The sequence below is a fragment of the Grammomys surdaster genome, unplaced genomic scaffold, assembly GCF_004785775.1.
Source record: "Grammomys surdaster isolate TR1022 unplaced genomic scaffold, NIH_TR_1.0 375, whole genome shotgun sequence".
NCBI lineage: Eukaryota > Metazoa > Chordata > Mammalia > Rodentia > Muridae > Grammomys > Grammomys surdaster.
In genome coordinates, this window is record NW_021604794.1 from 1212418 (window position 1) to 1235066 (window position 22649).

The 22649-nt window shown below is 43.9% G+C and overlaps 2 protein-coding genes across 6 annotated transcripts in view; both read right to left on the bottom strand.

The window, feature by feature from the left end:
- Window positions 1–12202, bottom strand: part of Hsd17b3 (hydroxysteroid 17-beta dehydrogenase 3) — a 29575-nt gene extending 17373 nt beyond the window's left edge. Inside the window, exons 1-3 of the mRNA XM_028781238.1 lie at window positions 11933–12202; window positions 10176–10222; window positions 240–315 (exon numbers count right to left, since the gene is read on the bottom strand). Of these exons, the coding sequence (XP_028637071.1) occupies window positions 240–315; window positions 10176–10222; window positions 11933–12074 (265 nt within the window). The 5' untranslated portion in view covers window positions 12075–12202. The remainder of the gene's footprint in view (window positions 1–239; window positions 316–10175; window positions 10223–11932) is intronic.
- Window positions 12203–15830: 3628 nt separating this feature from the next.
- Slc35d2 (solute carrier family 35 member D2) overlaps window positions 15831–22649 on the bottom strand; it is a 33635-nt gene continuing 26816 nt past the window's right edge. For 3 of the 5 annotated variants that reach the window (XM_028781234.1, XM_028781233.1, XM_028781235.1), the window contains 3 exons: window positions 21014–21092; window positions 20094–20176; window positions 18978–19532 (listed from right to left, as the gene is read on the bottom strand). In XM_028781234.1, the coding sequence (XP_028637067.1) occupies window positions 19430–19532; window positions 20094–20176; window positions 21014–21092 (265 nt within the window). In that variant the 3' untranslated portion in view covers window positions 18978–19429. Of the gene's footprint in view, window positions 15978–18977; window positions 19533–20093; window positions 20177–21013; window positions 21093–22649 lie in introns of those variants that run through there. The other 2 variants (XM_028781236.1, XM_028781237.1) reach the window with 2 other exon arrangements.

Sequence of the window (22649 nt, forward strand, 5' to 3'; positions counted from 1 at the left end):
GAGGGCCCACAGAAAATGGCTCTCCCGTGCCTAAGCCTCTTCCAGCTTCACTCAGGCTACAGAACTCAGGGTAAGTGACAGCTTATGCCTCACACTTTGGCCTTGCCTTTGTACCCTGGGTCCAACAATATACGGAGGAGAGATGACAGACAACCCAGGCTCCAGGAAGCAGATGAGGCATGAACAGGAAGAGCAGTGCCATGCTTGGCTAGCTCTGTACACATATCTCCCTTACTCACCAATCTCTTCTGCAATGGCCTGTAGCTTTTCCAGTGTCCGGCTGATAAGTACAACATTGAGTCCATGTCTGGCCAGCTGCAGGCAGGAATGGAAAGACCAGAAAGATGCTAAGTGGATGGGAGGCCTTAGAGTGACATATCTGTTTGCAGTACGAGTCATCTCCCCTGAGCTAATATGTGATGGAAGTTCCTGGGCTATGAGTAAAACAGCCATTGTGGGTGAAGCTGGAGCCAACAGTGTAACAGTCATTCTGTGTACACATTATGTGGCCAGAGCCACTATAAGAAGTCTTCTTATGTGGGCCTGCTGTCTCAGAGCTCCTATCTGAAACTGGTGGAAGTCACTGAAGGCAACTACAGAGTCTGGGGGTCATACCTCAGTAGCTGTAACCCTTACTTTTTGAGATGGAGACTAACTGATTGAGACTTATCAACTAGATTCAACTTGCTGGCCAACAAGCCCCAAGGGTCTGCCTACCCCCACCTCTCTAGTGCTGGGATCGCAAGTATGCATAGCATTGTCCAGCATTTTCATGTGTGTTCTGTGATCAAATTCAGGTCCCTATGCTTGCAAGGACTGAGCTATCCCTCCACCACTGCTAGGAGACCATCAGGGTAGAGGGGTTTACCTGCAATGCCTGGCTACTGGGCACTGTGAGCTCTGGTTATCTTCTGACAAAGAATCTCAAAGAGCTACATACCCAGAGATTCAAGATGCATCTCAGAGACTACCAGACTCCTGTTTGTGGATGTTCTCACTAATAATACACATGCATTTTTTTTTTTAATCTTCCTTGGGTTCTGTGGCCCCTGCACCTGTTTGCAATTCCACAGAGATGAATTTTACTCCCTGGCAATCAGGGATTCTTCAGTCATTCAAAATGAGTTAACTATTCTCCTTCCTTCTTTTTTGAACATTTATCTGCACACACACACATACAGACATTACATTTTAATTTTATTTTAATTAAGAAAATAAACACACCAGTTGGAACGATGGCAGGTAGTTGTGGCACTGCTTTGGTAGAAGCAGAAAAACGGACAGAGAAAGGGAGGCTTCACAACCTGAGTGTTAGCTCTAGAGACAACATCATCAAATGTCCTCACCACAAGAGTCCCAGGAAGCAACTAGGGGACAGTTGAGGGCTGTAGAAACATCTGACTACACTGCCCTTAGGGCCTGGATGAGCCCAGCTATCTTGTCTCTCTAGGTTTCTTCTCTGAATTTCTTTTCAATTTCTTTCTGAAATGGAGGTGGAGCCTTCCTAGTGAGTCCTATAAACTAGAGGACAGCCTTATAATAAACACAATTCCTGCTAAAGTTCTTTAAAAACGAGTAAGAGGCTATTCCAGGGACTGAAGGGATGGCTCAGCAGTTACGATCACTTGCTGCTCTTGCAGAAGACACAGGTCCAGTTCCCAGAACCCACATCAGGTGACTCATAAGCACATCAGTTCCTGGGGATCCAGCATCCTCTTCTAACCTCTGTGTCTAACAGGTAAGCATGCAATACACCTAAACACATGCAGGCAAACCACTCATACACATAAAATAAAAGTTATCTTTTTTAAAATGCGAAGAATTCTAAATATAATTTAGAATTTAGGAATATAAATACCTAAACTTGAAGAATTTTATAACCACTTAAAAACAAAAACACAAAAGTGTTGCCAGGCATGATGGCACATGCCTGGTGTCCCAGCATTCAGGGATAGATGGATCTCTGTAAGTCCAAGGCCAGCCCAGTCAACATAGTGTCAGGACTATGAAAGAGGCCCTTTCTCAAAAAACAAAAAGAAGCCAGGCATGGTGGTGCATACCTTTAACCCTAGGGATGCAGAGAGGCAGGCAGATCTCGGTGAATTTGAGGCCAACCTGGTCTACAGAGTGAGTTCCAGGAGAGCCAGGGATCTGTTACACAGAGGAACTCTGTTTGGAAAACAATGAGAAAGAGAGAGAGAGAAAGAGAGCGAGGGAAAGAGAGACTGAGAGAGAGAGGGGGGGGAGAGAGGGGGGAGGCAGAGAGAACAAACAAACAAAAATATCATAAGGATAAAAACATGTATTTTAAATTGTCCCACAAAGAGAATTCAATCACAGATTATCCTCTGGGTAAATTCTATCCAACATTCCAAAAAATTCAATCATTCCAAAATTGCATAATAAAGAATAAATGGAGGTCAAGTTCTCTCTTTTTATGGGGAGCCTATAACCTTGACACTTCAAACTCTCTAGAGAACAAACACCATCACTTAGTAATAATGCTGGCCATCAGGAAACAGCCAGTGACTCGGCAGTTCTGTTCTTACAGATGCTGTCCACTTACATGCCTGTCTTCTCGGAGACAGGGACAGACATAAGGGAAACATGACTGTCTGCTGACAGGGAAAGTCATAACCAAACTGGGACATACTGGAATGCTATAGTAGAGGGGTAACAGTGAGCTCTTACCACACTGAAAAATCAGTGGGCCACTCTCAGCAAGAGTGAATATTTCAAAACAAGGATAGATGGAAAAGGTCAACTGGAGACTGAGGTAACTGGCATCATACAGACTAGATATTAAGGAGAACTTCCCTGCTGGGATAAGACAGACCTATACAGAGCAAGGGAAAGAGAGCGTGATCTCAGGCTGTTTTCTGCAGCCACCAGGCACACTGCCTTCAGAATGGTGTCTGGTCTCGTCTGTAAGATGGTAGGTGGGGAGTCTTCCTAGATTCAGGGGAGTAGCCCCCAAACTGCCAGATAAAGAGGAATGAAAATAATGACCTTGAATGGTGTTTTTTGCTTCTGGAATTCTCTGGCCATCAACAACCAAGAATTCACATCAGTGTGACAAGAAGCTGACTCTACTATATTTTGGGCTATAGTTTGGTGAATAAGAGACCTCAGCTTCTCTTGGATGATGTCAGACCATATCAGACTCATAAAGAACAAGCTGGCAGTGCAGTCCAATATTGAAAGTCAATACTAGCCTTGCTACCAGGCTTCCTGATGAGGCAGTACTTTTAACTGGTACTGTAACACAGATATACACACACACACCACATCACAAGAACAACTCAAGCCAACTTTAGTGGCCATCTCTGAAGGCTGGCAACAGACATAAGGCTTCATACCCTGAGACCGTTTGTGAAGAGCAGAGCTGTCCACATGTCTATGCTAGGATCACAGCTCCCCAGAGAGAGAAATGTCGAATATCTCACACTAAATATACTGTGGCATATTTTGAGTTGGTTACTAAGAGAAACTGCAGACTTTTGAAAACAAACATTTCTTAAAGGCCATCCTTTTGTAAAAATAGACAAGCTAATTAAGTCATTAATTAAGAACAAAACAAACCAAGGGGTTGAGGAGATGGTTCAGTGGTCAAGTGGTCTTGCAGCGAACCAGAGTTCGGTTCCCGATACCTACATTGGATGGCTCCAACCACCTGTAACTCCAGCTCCAATTCAGGGGACATTCATGAGTACTTTAATGTACACAAACATAACGCACATATAAATATCCATAAGGAGAACATAAGATGCAGGTAGAGAGGCTTCTCTTGGCACACTCCGATAAATAAGTTGCAGTGTGACGCTTGCCCATCAGGGACCACAGTGGCTGATTCCTGGGAGATCCTCTTCTGTATCACTGATTTTCTGCATCCCCTCCCTTCTCCCTCTCTCCTTATGCCTTACATAAAGTTAGCCATTTTGCACCCCTGTGAGTCTCATATGTGCATGGCTTAGGATGGTTTGAAATCTATGTTCTTTTGCTTGCTATCCATTGTCAGTCTGTCTTGTTTATTGAAATACCCAGCCTTCTGAAGGAAAATAATCTCTTTAGGATACTCCCCCCCATCCCTCCACCCTCCACCCCCCCACCCTCCACCCTCCACCCCACCCCCCATCCCACCAACACACCAAAGGCTACCAAAGGCATGAATTGACCCAAGTAGTGGTAGCGTAGGCCTTTAATCCCAGCTCTCAGGAGACAGAGGCAGGTGGAGCTTTAAGTCTGAGGCCAGCCTGATCTACAGAGTAAGTTCCAGGACAGCCAGGGCTATACAGAGAAACCCTGTCTGGGAAGGAGGAGAGAGCAAAGCCAAGAGCGAGCAGGGTATGGGATCACAGGCCCTCATTGTTGCTCAATGGGCCGAGGCTAAACCTACAAAGTAAACTCAGATACTAGATGTCCTGATGATGGTCGTCCTCTTCTGAGCATGTGGTTACCCAGGATGCCACAACCTTTAAGGGACCTGGTTCTCTGTCCAAGAGAAGGATAGCCACCCACCCTGGACGACCTGGTATGCATGGTGGTTTCTCTCCTTATCTCTTTATGCAGAGTTGTCTGCTTGTGTCTGGTAAGGAGCTGCGGTGCAAGGCTGCAGAGCACACCAGAGGGAAGGACACACAACAGAGCTCCAGTCAGGAAAGCACCCAACATCTGAGAACCCTCTGAATGTTACCAAGGTCCCTTAATACTGCCAGTCACATTCTTAGCATCTGTATCTACATATAATTAAGAGTTTTCCTTGCTTTTTCTTTTTTAAAAAAAGAAAGACTTTTTTATTTCATGTATAAGAGTTTTTCTGTTGTTTCCTTTATAACTTTTCCAATCTTAAACATACACAGAACGGTCATCACTCTTCTGGAAAATGCACATTAAAATAGGATTTCACCAAGAAGTTTTAAAAATAAGATACATCGACAAAAAAAAAATAAAATATCAATTAGGAGGAAAAACCATAAACCCAGAGCTGTGGTAATTCTGAGCTGACGGAGTCCCGACCCCCACCACTTCTGAGAGTTGGAATCTGTCACAAAGGTGACTTAAGAATGAAGGACTTTTGTCTCCCAGTTTACTTCATCGGTTTCCCAAAGGGGAAGTTGTCCATTAAATGAAAAACAATTTGCATTTTCAGCACAAAGGGTGCTCTTTGCCTGTGGGCTCCAGCCTCTCCTTGGTGGCGCCTTTTCCTGGAGAGAGTTTCCATGCGGCATGTGAAGTGGTCTGGGCCAAAAGGGGGCTCAGACAGCACTGTGCTGTCTGGGCAGCATTGTCCCCTTTGTCTGTTCAAGCAGGACTCAATCTTATTCTGAGAAAGTCGGGGCTGACAGGCCCCATATGCGGGTCTTCAGCCCCTTTTCAGAGAGTTAAGCCCCCAGAAGCAAGGCCTTTCCCAGAATGCACTGCCCACGGGTCCGGGATCTCTGCAGCTTGAATGGGGGCCTGGGTCAGGGAAGGTGCTTGTGGCTGCTAATCTACACCCTGTAGTGGAAGCAAGACAGGGCTTCCTCTGTGTGGCAGAGAATAGAAGACAGGGCTGGAATTCAGGTGCAGATAGAGGAGACAAGGGCCTCAGAGGTGGAAGCCCACCCTGTGCCTCCCAGCCCAGCTCTTCGAAAAGTGTCCCCCCGCCCCCCACCTGCTTTGCTTGATGCTTGAAATTCCTTTAACAGGAGGGAAAGCCTCTCCGACCACTTTGAAGATGAATGTGGATTAAACTAAAATGTGCACAGAAGAGGCTTCCGGAAAGCCAGAGATGCACATCCCCCGATTCCTGCCATTAAGCTCTACTTTGAAATTTCCAGTTATTTAATTATGCTGGAGCAGCGGATAAATCAGAATGTGAATCAAATCCCAGGGAAGCTCACTTTCTCTAATCAAAGGATCAGAAAAAGGGAAGCCTAGCAAAAGTATAGTGCGAGTATTCAGGCAGGGACTGGGAGAAGGCTGAGTGGGTAAGGTGCCTTGCTGACTGAATTTCCAGGCCCACATGGCAGTTCACAGCTGGGGAGGCAGAAATAGGTGGATCTGCAGCACGAACTACCTAGATCCAGGTTCAAAGAGAGACCTTATAGAAATTATAAGAGAGAGACAGAGAAACAGAGGGAGAGAGAGACAGGGAGAAAGACAGAGACAGAGAGACAGAGAGATAGACAAAGAGAGACACAGACAGGGACACAGACAGGGACTGAGACAGACAGAGAGATATTTCTATAAGACAGACAGGTATTTCAGGAACTCCACTAGAAGACACACAATTGTCAAGGTCAGAAAGACCACTAGAAGAAAAAGAATGAACACAGGGAGCTGTCCACAGGCATCTCTGAGGTTGCCCCCCTCCCCTGCTCCAACGTATTTTTTGTCTGTTGCTTAGATTAAGAGAATTTCTCCAAGTTCACAGGTTCTTTATATGGTTCGTTTCATTCTTCTATTAAGCTCATCCACTGAGTAAAATTTCTTAGGCAGAAATAGTGGTGCACATTTATAATCCTACTACCCTGGAAGTGGAGGCAAGACGGTAGGAGTTCAAGACCATCACATTGAGTTTGAGTGAAGAAAAGCCATGGGAAGGCTTTGCCTACAGACCTGGAACATACACATACACATACACACACACACACACACACACACACACACCAACAAACAAACAAACAAACCACAAAACAAAACAGAAGACTCTCTCTAAGCAGAGAGGAAGTAGAAAAAGCTTTGTGAGACATGGTGAGAAAGAAATAACAGAAAGAAAAACATGAGTCCCAGGCATCCCTCCTCCAGGACAGCTTGTTCCATGTGTCAACCTGAGTAGATCATAGTATCCAGGGATGTGGCAAACATTAATTACTCTGTGTGTTTCTGTGAAGTGTGTATATGTTTCCTTTATTATTGCCTTTTTATTTTTATTTGCTGGTCTTTTGAAAGAGGCCCACATGTAGCCCAGGATGACCTCAAAGTTGCTATGGAACTGAAGGCAACTTCTGCATCTCTTCCTGAGTGTGGGTGGGGATTACAGGTGTGTTTGGCCACACTTGTCATGTAATGTGTATTTTAAGTTAGGAGTAGCATATTCAGAAGATTTTAACTTAAGTATTTTCCCTACATAATGTGGGGGAACCTCACTCCCCAGATCTGCAGCCTTTCATTCTACCCTGCAGATCTTGAATACACCGCTTCCAGAATAATGTGAACCAATTTCTTTTTAAAAGATCTCTCCCCAAATATACATATTCTGTTCTTGCTTTTGAATCTACTCTCTTTCCCTCCTCCCTCCTTCCTTCTCCATAATTAGTTTAGTTTCTCTAGAGAACCCTAACAAAATCTCCAATGCATGCTCAGGGGGAGGAGGGACGTTTGGAGGGAGGGAAGGAGGGAGGGAAGGAGGGAGGGAAGGAGGGAGGGAGGGAGGGGGAGAGAGAGAAGGAGAGGGAGAGGGAGACAGACAGACAGAGAGACAGAGATGGAGACAGAGAGACAGAGAGACAGAGAGTGTATGTGAAACCAAATGTCTGGAAAGGAAACACAATTCTAAATTTTATTTCTTTTATGTGCATGGGTATTTGGCCTGTGTGAGTTTCTGTGCATCATGTGCACACAATACCCTTGGAAGCCAGAAGGGGTATGCCCGATCCTCTTGAACATGCGCCACCATGTGGGTGCTGGGAACTAAACTCAGGCCATTGGCAAGAGCATCATGCACTCATAATAAGTGAACCATCTTTCCAGCCCTGGGAAGCACAATTTAAACATTCAATGCAAATAGAAGATAAACTTGCAAAGTCTTCTCTACACAGCATTCTGCCCTCCTTGCACTGTTTAACCCGTGCAGAAGCCCAGGTGAGAATGCTATCATCTCCCATTGGTTGATATGGATTCAGCCAATCATGATCAGAGGTCAGAATATCTGGTCGGTTCTCAGCTGTGGAGTCCAGATCACCCCATACTGAACCCCTTTCTCTGAAGTAGCAGTTAGCTGCTGAGAGAAGAATGGGCTCTCTGGAAGGGAGAAAGAAAGGCCTGAATGGGCTCAGAAAAAAAAAATATTTAGTTAACTTTTAAATAAGACACGAGGAAATGTGAAAAGGTTTGTAGAGAAGAAGAAAGCAAGAATTAGTCAAGGACAGAACAGAGCATCAGGACACGAGGCTCACAGAGCTCCCTAATGCTGGCAGTGACTCAGAAGCCCAGGGAGGATTATCACTTCACATGCCAGATGATGTCAGCAGATGTGGTCAGGGTGAACACTGACCTCCGAATCTAGCCCCCAGCCCCTGACTCCTGACTCTTGCTTCATAAGATGGTAAAAGAATGAACGGCTCAGGCAGCATTGACTTGGGATCTCTGAGTCAGTCGGGTTAGCAAGGATTTGAGGGAAGAATGAGGAATCTCACATAGCTCAGCAACACACAGAGCCCAGAGATTGAGGCTACAGATGGTGGATGTACAATAGGAAATCAATGTACAAAATGTGACATAGTACATCCGTTTTCTGTCAGTGTGACAGAATACCTGAGGTAAACGACTTAAAAAGCATCAAGGTTCACTTTGGCCCAAGGTTACAGGAGTGCCTAGCGGTGGCCAAGGACCCCTTTGTTATGGATCTGTGGTGAGCAAATGAGCAAACATTGAACTTTCTGGCAAGTGAGTAGTGTCACTTGCTAGAAAGTTCAATGACCTGAGTTCAATCTGCAGAACCCACTTGATGGAGGAGAAAGTGGACTCCACAGTTGTCCTCTGACCTCTACATGCATCCGTGGCATGCACATATAGACAGACAGACAGACAGACATACACACACACACAAATAAATATATGTGAAAAGACATAAATAAAATTAAAGACAATATTTTTGATATGAGGAAATGCTATCAACTAAATATAACCTTCAAAAGGCAATGATATACATGACATGGGATTTGAAAGAAATTTGGGAGAAACTGGCAAGTTTTGAATATCTGTCTGTCTCCCTTGTTTAGGAGACTGGCTCCTCTCACTGAAGTTTTACAGTATTCTTTATCAAGACTTACACACTGTTTTCTGTGTACACATGCAGTGTGTGTGAGAGTGTTTAAATGCATATGGGTTAGCATGTGTGTGCAGGCTAGCCTAGCATGCATGTGGCTGTGTGTGCATGTGGAGACCAGAAGTTTCTTTGTCAATCATTCTCCAATTTATTGACTGGAACAACGACTCTTGCTGAACCCAGACCTCATTGATTGTCTAGTCTAGTTAGTCAGTTTGCCTAGGGGAGTACCTTGTCTCTGCCTACACAGTGTCTTTGAAACAAAAGCTATACTTGATACATCTAATCTACATAAATAATTTTTGAATTAGTATGTTTCCTATTAGTGTAGGATAAATAAAAGGTATTTATTTACTTACTTATTTTGAGACAAGGTCTCACTAGGCAGCCCTGGCTTTTCTGGAACTCACTATATAGACCAGACTGGCCTTGAACTCACAGAGATCCTCCTGCCTCTGCCTCCCAAGTGCTGGGATTAAGGTGTGCACCACCTTGTCAGGCTGGGTTTACATTTTTAAAGGTACATTTAAATATCTAAACACTAGGGTACAATTACAACCAGAAAACACCAAATGCCCCATGAATCCCTAAAGCCTAAATGGAGGCATTGACAGCTTTGTGTGTCATTAGTTTGCTGGCTGGATTGTTTCAGACAGCATCCAGAGGCTAGAGAGATGGCTCAGTGGTTATAAGCACTTGCTGCCTTTTCCAGAAGACCAGACTTTGGTCCCTAACACCACATTGGTGGCTCACAACCACCTGCAACACCAGTTCAAAGGGATCTGATGCCCTCTTCTGGTACGTAAGTGGCATACACACATAAATACACATAAAATCTTTTCTTTAAGTGTCTACGGGATAAGATTATGATTTTTTTTTAGTCTACTCTCATATTAATGTATTTTACTTCTTAAATGAATGTCTATAACTTTTGTACACAGGAAAGTGGTGGGTGGGGTGGATGCTTATGACAAAGAAGGGATCATTGCCTAGAGGGTAGCTTCAAAGCTAGGCTGGGGGAACTTACCTGTAGTCTCAGCTACTTAGAAAGAAAGCTAAGGCAGGAGACCCATTTGAGGTCAGCCCGTGAGACACGGCAAGACCTGGTCTCCAAAATCCACACGACAAAAAGCAGCCACCTCACCTCAAATGAATAGGCTTTCCCGATGCCATCGCCTGCTCCGGTGATCACTGAAAGAAACAGTGACAGCCTTGAAGCAATAGGACACATCCTCAAGCTTCTCTCTCACAAGCTTCTCTTGTACACCTCCACCTAGAACTCTCAATACAAAGTCACGTTACTCCATTCCAAGGTTTTGGTAACCTGAACAGAACACTAGAAGTGAAGGGTTTTCCTGTTTTGTCTTTGGCCTATGCGCATGTGTGTGTGTGTGTGGTTTTGGAGGGATCTGTGAGTCTATAAAACATACTATGAAATGCAGTCAAACACTAAGCCAACAAGTATTTTATCCAGGCTTCTTAAAGCTTGGGGCAGTGCAACCTTAGCACCTCAAGGGCAAGCATGTACCCTGTTCTTGTTTCATTCCTGCCCAGTGCTCATCCTAAGAACACGTCAGTGTTCCTTCTGAGAAGTGAAGTCTTGTCCCTCCCCTCCTCCACCCCATAGGTCAGCAGCCCTCAATGCCTGTGGAAGATAGGGAACCTGGCAAAGAGAGCACAGGAATGTGGGGGTGGGGTGGCGGGGGGTTCGTGGACCTGAGGACTTTGGATAGTTAACTCCCAATACCACTATCTATTAGTGCCCAACAATCTCACGGGCCTTCAAGCCCTTTGTTTTGAAAATTGGAGACAGATGACTACAATTACAAGTTTCACAAGTCGCCACAAATATACCTACCTGCAGCTGACCTTGGCATCAAGCATTAAAGGGCATACTTTTTTTTAGGTCACATTTTTAAAAATGTTCATTAAAACCCCATTTTTTTAACAAAAAAAATTAACAAAAGATTCAAGTTTATTGAGCATGGATATTAGTATACTTTCTCTGGGTATTTTCCAGCCGTGTTCCTGGAGTTTCTTGTTCCCTATTTGAAATCAGTTCCCTCCCTGGTTTGTCTGTGCCTGAAGACATCACATATTTGCTCATGATAATGTTATTCATTCTTCACTCTCAAACAAGCTAAGATTATTCTTTTCACTTTGAAGTCACAGAATTTCTGGCTCTTTGGGGAGTGTTCTTACGAAGGCTAAGGGCAGCAACTGTGCAGAGTTCTAGTTGCTCAGACACACGGGCATTTGATTGTGCCCAGTAGGGTGTTCAGATCCAGAACACACAAGCTCAGTGACTCAGTAAGTTTAATAAAGGCAGCAAACACATGTGTGTACATACCATATACTCATGTACACATATGTACATGTGTTCACACACAGTGGAAGTGTAAGAAGTATCCATTAGAAATCCATGGATTCAACCTAACCAATTCTCATATGGTCATTAAAAAAAAAAAAATCCATGAGAAAATTTACAAAGTTGCCAAGTTTAGTGGCTAGAAGCACAAAATGCATTTTTAAAAATTAATTAATTAATTAATTAATTAACATTTGGATTTCAAAATTTTTGAAACTCCCTTTAATAAAATGTAAGCATACTAGCCAAAGGTTCAGAAATCTGGAAATCTGTAGATGAGAACTCAGTATTTCTGCCTGGTTTATTATTGGTATTATCAGAAAGACTCCAAAAAGAAGTAAATCTAGTAAAGTAACAGACACATGAGTGAAACCTGAGGGGCAGTCCCTCCTCCCCATCTCCTGATCCTTGATTTTTTCAGACAGTTCTAACTCCACACATGCTGTCTAGCCACACCATTACATGTTGTGTGAAGTCACAGAGGCATTCTGAGACATAAGAATAAGAAAATAAGACTCAGAGAATCCTCTTACCTGCCCATTGTCCCATTGAGCGCAGGAAAGAGCTTGGTGAAGTCTTGCAAAAGCTCAGAAAAAGGTACTGGGAGAGCCTCATGCACTTCACCAGGCAAACCAGGCACACGAATAACCCCACAGAAACGAAGAGCTTCTCCATGGCCTCCTCTGTAGCTGTCTTGCTGGAGATGCTGCTAGGACCTGGCCCTTGCCCCCTGAGTGACTCCCAGGTCAGCCGGCCTGGGAGCCCGCCAGATCTCCTTTCTGGAGGCTCTGGGTGTGTTCCATGTATCCGGGAGCATTTAGATTAGAGTAACTTCTTTATATAACCTTGTGATTCACAGGCATTTGAATCAAGTATTTTTGATAATATCTTTACAGCACGGTTAAGCTTTTGTGGCTGTGGAGGTGCTGGGTAAAGGAGACAATAGACTTGAAGAAAAATGAAGACCAGAGAGAGGAAACATGTCACTCTAGGATACTCCGGTCTGGAGTCTCCAAAGATGTTGGAAGCCAAACCCAGGAAATTACCTGCTGTTCTAAGAGACCCTCGGGAAATTACCTGCTGTTCTGGAAAGATTAGTCAGTACAAGGTTAAGAAAGGACGGTCATGAGTCTCAGGTCCCAGGAACTTAAAGAACGTCTGGCATTTCCTGGGAGCCTGCTACGACAATGGAATGGTCTGGGTCAATAAGGATATGACAGTGGGATAGTCTGGGTCAATGAGGATATGACAGTGGGATGGTCTTAGACAATGAGGATTAATAGTGGGATAGCCCTAAGCAATGACCCTCGCCTAAACTTCCCACTTTGCTGTGTCTTTGTAATCTGCTCCCAAAATTAAAGACTCAAAGCTCGATCAGAACCCAGACTTGCTCTAGTTCTTTGTGTTTCTTGTCCCTTCATTCTTTCACCCCATTCCCTAGGGTCTCATAGAATCCCCGTGGGCCGGGACACAAAGAGACTTGGTCTTATGACTCGATCTCCAAAGGAGGTCTCTACATTAAAAGCCTGATCCCCAGAGTGGTGGGGATGTGGGAGGCTATGGAGCCTGTGGGAAGTCCTGCAGTCCCATGGCAAGGCAGTGTTCAGAGGAAAACACTGGCTGCTTGGAAAGAGTCTTTCCTTACTAATGTCAAAAGCTACACCGGAAGGTCTCACTGGTAACTGACCAAACAAGGACAACACCAGCAGGCATTGCCAAAGTAAACATGGGATAGTCCACTAGGCCTTAACCCTACACAACAACTACAAGCAACTAACAAGAACTCTTTTCCGGGGAAGAGTACAAATGATTATCTAATGCCAAATGGTCATCCCTGAAAACATACAAACAGACTAAGCAGGTTATATTTAGGAATATAAACCATATATATATATGGTTGCTGAGTCAGATTTTTGAGATTAAAGTCACCACTGCATATACCTGAGCTAATCATTCTTAGTAAATTGATTATCAGCTGTTAAGTATTAAACTGCATGTGATACTCCTGAACAAGAAGTAGAAAAGACACTGGAGAAAACCAATACAGAAGGTATCGACTCTATATATGGTCATATTTAAATTTAATAAACTTAATTTAAATTTTAGCTCCTGAACTGCACCAGCTATTCCTGGTACTATTCCTGACTTACATACATGTCCACACAGGAAGCTCTACTAGAAACTCAAAGTTTCCAAATCATTTGGGCTTCAAGGAACTTACCGTTGCCAAAACGATGACCCAAGAACTCATTACCACCAAAAGTAAAGCAAAAAGGATAAACACACTTTTAGATCATACTTTCCGGGGTTAGACACATAGCTCTGTTGGTGGAATATTTGCCTAGCATGCACAAAAACCTATGTTTGATCCTCTGCACTGTATAAGCCAGGCATGAGGCACACAGCTGCAATCACAGCATTCAGGAAGTGGAAGCAGGAAGACCAGAAGTTCAAGGTTATCACTGGCTCCGTTGTAAATTCAAGGACATCCTGGGCTACTTGAGACTATCTGGGGGAAAAAAAAGAAAAGAAAGAAGGAACAAGAAACTAGAACATAGCTCAGGATCTTATTGAGATCACTAAATTAGTAGCCCGAGTGGACATCCTTTCTTGTCTCTGGTTTAGAAGAAATCCTTTCTGCTTTTCTCCATTTGGTATAATATTCACTGCTGGTTTTTCACAGACAGGTGTCATCGTGGGGAGGTCTGATCCTGCTCCTCCTAATTATAGTTTTTAGCCATGGAGGATGTTGAATTTTGTCAAAAGCATCTCTATATCTGTTGAGATGATTATATAATTTGTCTTCATTCCACTACTATGATGTATTACATTAATTCATTTGTCCCTGCTGAACTATCTCAACACCCCCGGAGTGAAATCCCCTTGTTCTTGGGGTTTTATCATCTTAATCTGTCGTTTACTTAAGATTTTTGCATCTGTGTTCATCAGGGAAATTGTCTATAGCGTGCTCTTGTGTGGCATCACTACCCAGTTTGGGCATCAGAGTGGAGATAGCCTCTTGCCATGAGTTCAGAAGCATTCCTTCCCTTCCAGTTTTGTGGGACAGTGTGCATTTGGAGACCTGGTATAATTCAGCACAAAATCCACCTAGTACTTTAATGTTCTTTGTCAGGGAATCTATTACTCCTCTAGTCTTATTGCTCACTATTGTTTTTTGGTTGCTTATATTGGTTCAACTCTGTAGGTGATATAGCATGTGTCTAAAACTTTGTCCATTTTTTCCTAGGTTTAATAATTCATCAGAATATAGAATTTCAATAATCCTCTGGGCTTAAGTGATACCTATTTAACATCCCCTTTTCAACTAATTTTAAATTGTGGGAGTCTTTTCTCTTTTGCTTAATTTGTCTTAGGGTTTGCCAATTTTATCTTTTCAAAGAAATGTTTCACTGATGCTCTGTATTGTTCTTTTAGCCTCTGGAACAGCTGAGATTAGAGGTATGGACACCACATATAGCTTCTGCTTTTTGCTGCAAGCTTTTTGTGTCTTTTGGTATAAAATACCTCCTCCAGCACTAGTTTCCAGGTGACTGGCCTACTTTATAATTGTGCTATGCTTATTGGTTTGAATCATTAAATTTCTGACTGAGACCAATTTGCTCAAACATCAAGAGACCTCTTCTTAGCTGTATTTTCTCTGGTTCTTCCTGCAAAGCTAAAGGCTCTGTGGTTAAGCTTATTGTTCTACATAAACAACTTTCAAGAGTGTCCCTGAGTATTTCTTCCAAATTGTTTCAAGCAGTGTTGGTTCTTTTGAAGAGCTCTTTGGGATTTGTCCTGGATAGTCTTAAGTCAACTTGACATAAGCTAAAGTCATTTGAGAGGAGGGAGCCTCAATTAAGAAAATGCCTCCATAAGACCAGGCTGCAGGTAAGCCTGTAAGGCATTTTCTTAATTAGTTATTGATGGGGAAGGACCTAGCCCATTGTAGTTAGGGCCACCTAAGAAGGTGGTCTTGGGTTCTACAAGAAAGTGGGATGAGCAAGCCTTGAGGAGCAAGCCAGTAAGCAGCCTATGCATCAGCTCCTGCCTCCAGGTTCCTGCTCTTTTTGTGTTCTTGTTCTCCCTTCCTTGGTGATGAACAGTGATGTGGAAGTGTAAGCTAAATAAACCCTTTCCTCCCCAAATGTCTTCGGTCATGGTGTTTCATCACAACAACAGAAACTGTAACTAAGACAGGATTCTTTTCTTTTTATGGACATTATGTTTCTTTTGGGCATCTGAAATGTTTGAAATCACACAACTCACATGAAGCCTGTATTAGCTAAGTCTTTGGTACTGTGATAAAATTCCCTGACAAAAGGAAATCAAGAGTAGAAAGGGTCTGTTCTGGCTTACAGTTCCAGAGGGGATACAGTTCATCATGGCAGGGAAAACGTTAAGAGCAGGAATGGGAGATTAGCCTTGCAGTCAGGAAGCAAACTGATCATTTTATTCACACACTGGGTGAGAACTGGAGAGAGACAGAGAACAGGAAGCAGGGCCAGGCTAGGAATCCTCAAAGCCGCTCCATTCCCAGAGTGTTCACAGGCTGACTTCAGTTCCAGCATGTTTACTCTTAAATAGAGAGCAAGGGTTACACATAAGTAAGAAGTCCTGGTTAAGTAGTGGTCCTGCCCATTCTTGACATATCATTGTCTGGGTTCTAGTCTATCCTTCAAGGTAGCCTAACTAGTGTGTGAGGCCACCACTCTGCCCAGTGCTCAGAATAATGTCTCTGAGAGTTTGCCCAGGGCAAGTTGGTCCTCATCTTATATATGCTTAAAATCTCTTCCTGGGAGACAAATTTCTCTGTAGCTGTGATTCCCAGGGAAATTCCAATTTGCTGGAGACCACTCTTTTAATGGTCTGATAGCCAAATGAAGGGGTCCAAGTGTCTCTGGATCTAATGTCAAGGTCAGAGGGGAGCTTTCAGGATCCAGTTTGCTCCTTCCACCACAGGTTCTGAGGATCAAACTCAGTTCATCCAACTTGTAGAGCAAGTATCTTTACCCAAAGCTAAGAATGTGCTTCCCAGAAGTGTCCATAGGCCAGTTTAATAGAGGAAATTTCTCAACTGAAGTTCCCCTTAGTTACTACCACCTCATGCACCCAACACTCCCCCTCCCTAAAGTAATTCAGAACCCTGATTGGAGATTCCATTTGCCATGCATCTTTCTAGAGTGAAAAGGGCTAATTTTCACCCAGATACAAATGCTGCTCTTAGGGTGCCCTCTGCTGGCCAAATGTGGAAGAGGAGGAAAAGTCTTAAAAGCATTTCTGAAAGAATTCCAAGAATAAAACTTAGAGATAAGGAAAACAACTTTGAAAGACAGAAAAAACTGTTTTTCACTTCTCTGAGTGAGTGATTTCTGGTCTCAGGGTTTCAGAAGAGATACTAAAGGATGTTCTAACAATAGTTTGGAAACCCCCAATGTCATGTTCTAGAAGTCTTAAAAAGTAAAGAGTGCTGTTCAGTTGGAAGAGTGCCAGACTAACAGATATGAGACCTACATCTGATAACCACATAAACCAGGCATAGTAGCACATAACTAATCACAGCTCGTGTGTGATGGAAGAGGAGATCATGAATGCAATCATCCTTGACAGGAGAACTTATCTCAAAAACAAACAAACAAAACGCTCTAGAACACAGTAGTAATAAAAGAAGCAACAGAATTAGGAAATGTAGAGTCAGGCCTGATGATGCATGGCTTTAATCTCAGCACTAGGAAGTCTGAGGCAAACAGATCTGTGTGAGTTTGAGGCCATCCAGGTCTACATAGGGAGTTTCAAGCCAGCCAGGACTAGATAGAGAGACTCTCGAAATAAAGAAAGAGGGGGGGGGGGGAGGGAGGGAAGAAGAGAGGGAGGAAGAGAAGGAGGGAGGGAGGGAGGAAGAGAGAGAGAGAGAGGTTGAGATTGGAGAGATGGCTTGGTGATTAAGAGTACATACTGCTCTTTTAGAGGACCCAAGTTTGGTTCTCAGCACCGGTGTCAGGTCAAGTGGTTCACACTGCTTATAAGAAACTGACACTTCTCACCTCCCAGGCAGCTGTGCTCATGTGCACATAAACACACACACACACACACACACACACACCTGAAGAAGAGGAGGAGAAAGAAGAAGAGGAGGAAGAAGGAGAGGGAGAGAGGGGAGGGGGAAGAGGGGGGAGAGAAGGAGGAGAATAAATAAATAAATAAATAAATAAATAAATAAATAAATGCTTTTACTAGGTATTCTCTAAAGCATATGACTGCCAGTCATGGTGCCATGGTGCATTCTCTCTCTCTCTGTTGGCGACCCTGGACCACCATTACAGCTAACAAAGTTGCTTAATGAATTGCCTGAATGAGAAACTGTCTCTTTTGGGAGAATCTGACCTTCAGCTAAGAAAGAATTTCCTGTTCTTAGAGAACTGTTGCCCCGGGACATTCCAGGAAAAACTGGAGAATGCTCTGCCAGATGACTAACCTTATCTATCGATTGTTGATAGAGTCCCCATCCTGTTCTTTGTTTCCCTTCCTCCTTTGCCTAGAGAATATCTTGTAAACCATTTCCACATTAAAGCAGACCTTGACAAGTAGCCATTTGCTTGGTCTCTCTCGCCCAAGTTCCTTTCAGGTGAGGTCCCCCTCGACCCCCACGAATAACTGGACCCGCGGGTCGGGTCATATCTCTCTCTCTCCCCCCCCTCACACACACACACACACACTTGTATTAAGTAGTTGGAAACGTGTTCCTTCTGTTGCTGCTACCTCTGGCTCTACTTCTACAAACCCAGCTGTTGCTGGCAGGGCTGCGGAGTTAACTCTGTAAAGTGCTTGTCACAGGCATCTAACTTTCAAAATCCCTTGAACAAACCTGGAGGGGGCTGGGCAGAACAAGACAGATGAGCCACTGGTATTAGTCATGTCTCTGTTGCTGTGACAAACAAAACCATGACCAAGGCAACTTATTTGGGCCTACAGTCCCAGAGAGGTCAGTGTGGCAGGAATCATGGAAGCAGGCAGCAGAGCAAACCTGAAATGAATGGAGACTTTGGAACCTCAAAGCCTACTCCAGTGACCTATTTCCTCAAGCAAGGCCTCCCAACCGGGGACCACTCATTCAAATATCTAAGACTATGGACATGCACTGATGACTTTTGTTTTTTGCCAAGTTTTTTTTTCCAACACTTGTCCTTAAAAGGGTATCTTATTGTTCCTTCAAGGTGGAGTAATGTATGCACACATGTATGTATATATGTATGGGCATGTGTGTGCACATGTGTGTATGTGTGTGTGTGGAGGCCAGAGGCTAATGATGAGTGTCTTCCTCAGTCACACTCTCCATCCTATTTTTTGAGATAGTGAACACAATACTTACCATTTAAGACCAGAGTCTCAGGATATGTCTGTCTCTGCTACCCAGGGCTGAGGTGACTGACATGCTCCATGCCTGGCTTTTTATATGAATGCAAGAGATAAAACTCATTTGCCTCCTGATTACAGCAAGCATTCTATCCTCCTCAGCCCCAGGAATATCCTCAGACACTGAATAACTGACTTTCTACCATACTGCAATATCACACTGTGTGGCATATATAGAAATGACTTTATTTCACTGAGATGACTTGGGGAAAAAAAACCCATACCAACGTAGCATAAATCAAAACTGAACGACTCTTACAAAGACATGTTTCAACAACAAAAAGTTTTCCCTCCTTTTCATTGGCTGAGACCTTTAGAATTAAGGTCACGGTGCTGATAAGCAAAGTCACCCTTGAAACATCTTACTCAGCACACAGTGAGGGCCCCGTGGCTGACTTTGAGCAAATTTGCTTAGTTGGGAAGGTTCTGTACTTTGAGTCCTGGGTTCCTCGTGGCTCGTTGTGCAGTAACATGTGAGGTAGCTTTCCTTGTATTTCAAAGACATTCCTTTTTGTGCTCTGACCAAATAGGTGACTCCACCATGGGTGGGACCTCTGTGCTGCCCACTCCTGCTGGGGCTGCTCTTTCCAGACTAGGCCTGCAACTCTGTCTTCAGCCTAGCTCTTCAGATCCAGAGGGATGCTTTCTTCATCCACAGGTTGTTTAGGTTTCAACTGGCTGCTTAGTGTTAAAAAGGAGTATCTTAAACCACCCGCCATGCTGAAGAGAGAAGAGAAAGGGGGGGGGGGGAATCCCATGGGCACTGTTAATGTAATATAATATAATTGCAGTCAACTTGATTTGAACACAACTATTAAGATCTCTGGGTTTTGGGTTTTTTTTTTTTTCCTCACAGGTTGGTGATTGAGAATTTTCTTCTCTGCAAATGTTTTGGAGACAGGAAGAGAAACTGACTGCTCAATTTTTATTGGCTACAGTAATTTTTAATGATTTTACAAATAACACCCATGCCTAGAACCCAAAAATGTGTTCAAAAGCATCCGAGTGCCAACAGCATCCTCAGGCCACAGGCTTTCAAAAGGCCACACAGGTAATGAGACCCACATGGAGGGAGGAAGATGTGTGAACTGAATTCAGACTTAGCCCTGAGATCCTTATGACACACATCCCCAGAGACTTGCCTGGCACCCACATGGCCCTGGTTCCGTCCTGAGCGTGGCAAACAGTAAGACCTTTCTCCTTGCTTTTCTGCTTCTTATATACCTAGTGATCGTGTTAAATCCCTTAGTAACTGTGAGTTCATTTAAAAGTCTCACTTACCAAATATTTAACCCTATAAAGTTTAAGAGGGAGAAAATGTAGTCTCCACCAACCAACATCCCAATGTAGGCAACCGATACATTCTGCAAAGAGAGGGGGCTCATCACTGAAAAGTAAGGAACTTCGGGGGAAATGCAACTCTCGGGACACCTGAAGCTGGACGTTGGGTTACTTTGCATAGAGGCTTGCATGGAATACCTTAATGACATATGGCTTTATAAAGTCAACTAAAATGTAGTTACCAAAAACTGCACTGCTCGCCCTCCCCGTATTGCAGGCAAGAGGTTGGGAGAGTACAGCTGTAATTTATTTGCTAGCTGCTCCCATATTCATACCATCACTGGCACAGGAAATTTTAACCTTATCACACCCAACCTGAACAGGGCAGGCAGCTAAGTTCTAAGTAGAACTCAAGCCATTTGAGGAAGCCACTGAGGGGCTAAGGTTTGCTCACTCCCTTTAGGAGAGCTTATGCGAAGAGGAAAGAGTTGTGACCTCAAATGCACACAGGCACACGCAGACACCTTTGCACTGCTTTATCATAGAGTATAAGTACTAAAAACATTCCTTCAGATGGATTTTTCTTCTTAGTTGGGCAGGTTCTCACAGCAAAACAAATTCCAGACAATGAAGTGATCACGGATATTTGGATTATTTTTCTTTCCAGCTGTTACTTGTTTCTCCCAAATTATGCCCTCACCTGCCTCCAATTTTAAAGTAATAATCACTATAGGGGGTGGGGGAAAAGAGGTTTAGCAACCTCACTCTACATTAGATCAGCAGCGGGGATCACACAGCGACCCCTAGTGTCACAAGCCACCACACTCACTGCATCTCTGTCCGCAGCAAAAAGCAGCTTTCAACACGCGGTTTTCATGTGGCTCCCACCCAGATGTTTAGCGCAAGGCTCCATCACTTACCTTGATCGCTCCAACCACCGCCGTGGTCAGAGCTGAGTTGTAATAACTGCAAAGAGCTGTGGAGTACATCAGCAGAAACCTGAGGGCAGGAGACAAACAATGTGAGCGCCGGCCTGCTCTGGGTGTCATGAAGGTTCTAGAACCCGGATCTAGACATTCGTCACTGGGCTTTTTACAAGGCGGAGGAAAAAGGTTCAGCTGTACATAAGCCAAGCTTCCTCCATTTTTTATGGTGCATCCACAAAGTGAGGGAAAGAAAAGGATTTTATCAGCAGATATTAACCCCACATCTTCACACATGTATGCAGTGTGATTTGGTCACATCCGGTTCCCGCTGCTCCCCTTTCAGTTACTCCCTTTCTATTCTCCCGAGGCTTCTGTTTTGTTGGGGAGTCTTTTGTCTTTGTTTTTGGTAACCTACTGCATTTTTTGTTTTACTTTGAGGTCTGTTTGTTTTGAGATGTGTTTGAGGGTGGATCTTTCTATGTAGCCTTAGCTGGCCTGGAACTCATGTGTAGACAAGACTGGCCTTGAACTCAGAGAGAAACACTTGCCTGTGCTCTCCAAGTGCTTGGATTAAAGACATTCACGCACCGCTATGCCTGCCAAGTGTCCTCATTTTTATAGAAATGTTACTAGTTTTGTGAATGAGGTACTAGTATTTAGGCGCTGAACTTGGGCACTTCGGGAAAAATCTGTTTCTAGGACCCCACATGGTGCTGTATGCCCGTCACCATCTCAGTACTGGAGACAGGAGGCTAGAGAGTTAAAGGGTAGCCTTGGCTGCATCAAAGCCAGCCTAGGTCACATGAGACCACCCATGCCCCAAATATATAATGTGTGCATGTATGTCTTCAATTGTTATAATTTTAACAAACTTGGGCTAGAGAGATGGCTCAGTGGTTAAGAGCACCCTCTACTCTTGCAGAGGTCCTGAGTTCAATTCCCAGCAACCACGTGGTGGCTCACAACCATCTGTAATGGGATCTGATGCACTCTTCTGGTATGTCTGAAGACAGCGACAGTGTACTCACATACATTAAATAAACAAATCTTTTTTAAAAATTCAATTAATAATATTATCCAGGTATAAGTTTTTAAAACTTGGCCCTGTGTTTCTATCACCAAGTGCAGCTCTGCCTGACCTTGGTGATCTGAGGAGATGACACTACCTAACAGGGAGGAGCTCAGAGTACCCAGCATACACCTGTGAAGCCACACCCACAACCCAGGCTGTATCCTGTGGCTTCCAAACTTGAGCTCAGCCTTCCACAAGGACAAGCATGGATATTCTTTTTTATTTCTGTTGAAAAATTCCAACCCCAGGTTCTAGTCAGGCACTCTGAAAAACACTTTGGCCTGCCTGCAGATATAGTAACTAGAACCCCAAGATCTCAGTACCCTCTACCAGGAGTATTGAAAGTCAGCTGTGCTAAGCTAGGGGAGGGGATCCTGGCTAACAAACTGGAGTTGCTGGGAATGAACCCCAATCCTGTCTAACACAGGGTTTGGAGATAGAGAAGCTGCACTTCTCAATATGACCACTAGATGTCCTCAGAGAGGGAGAGTAGAAAAATTATTTTTAAATGGGGCTCAGCCTGTAAAGTGTTTGCAAGGATGAGGACTAGTGTTTAGA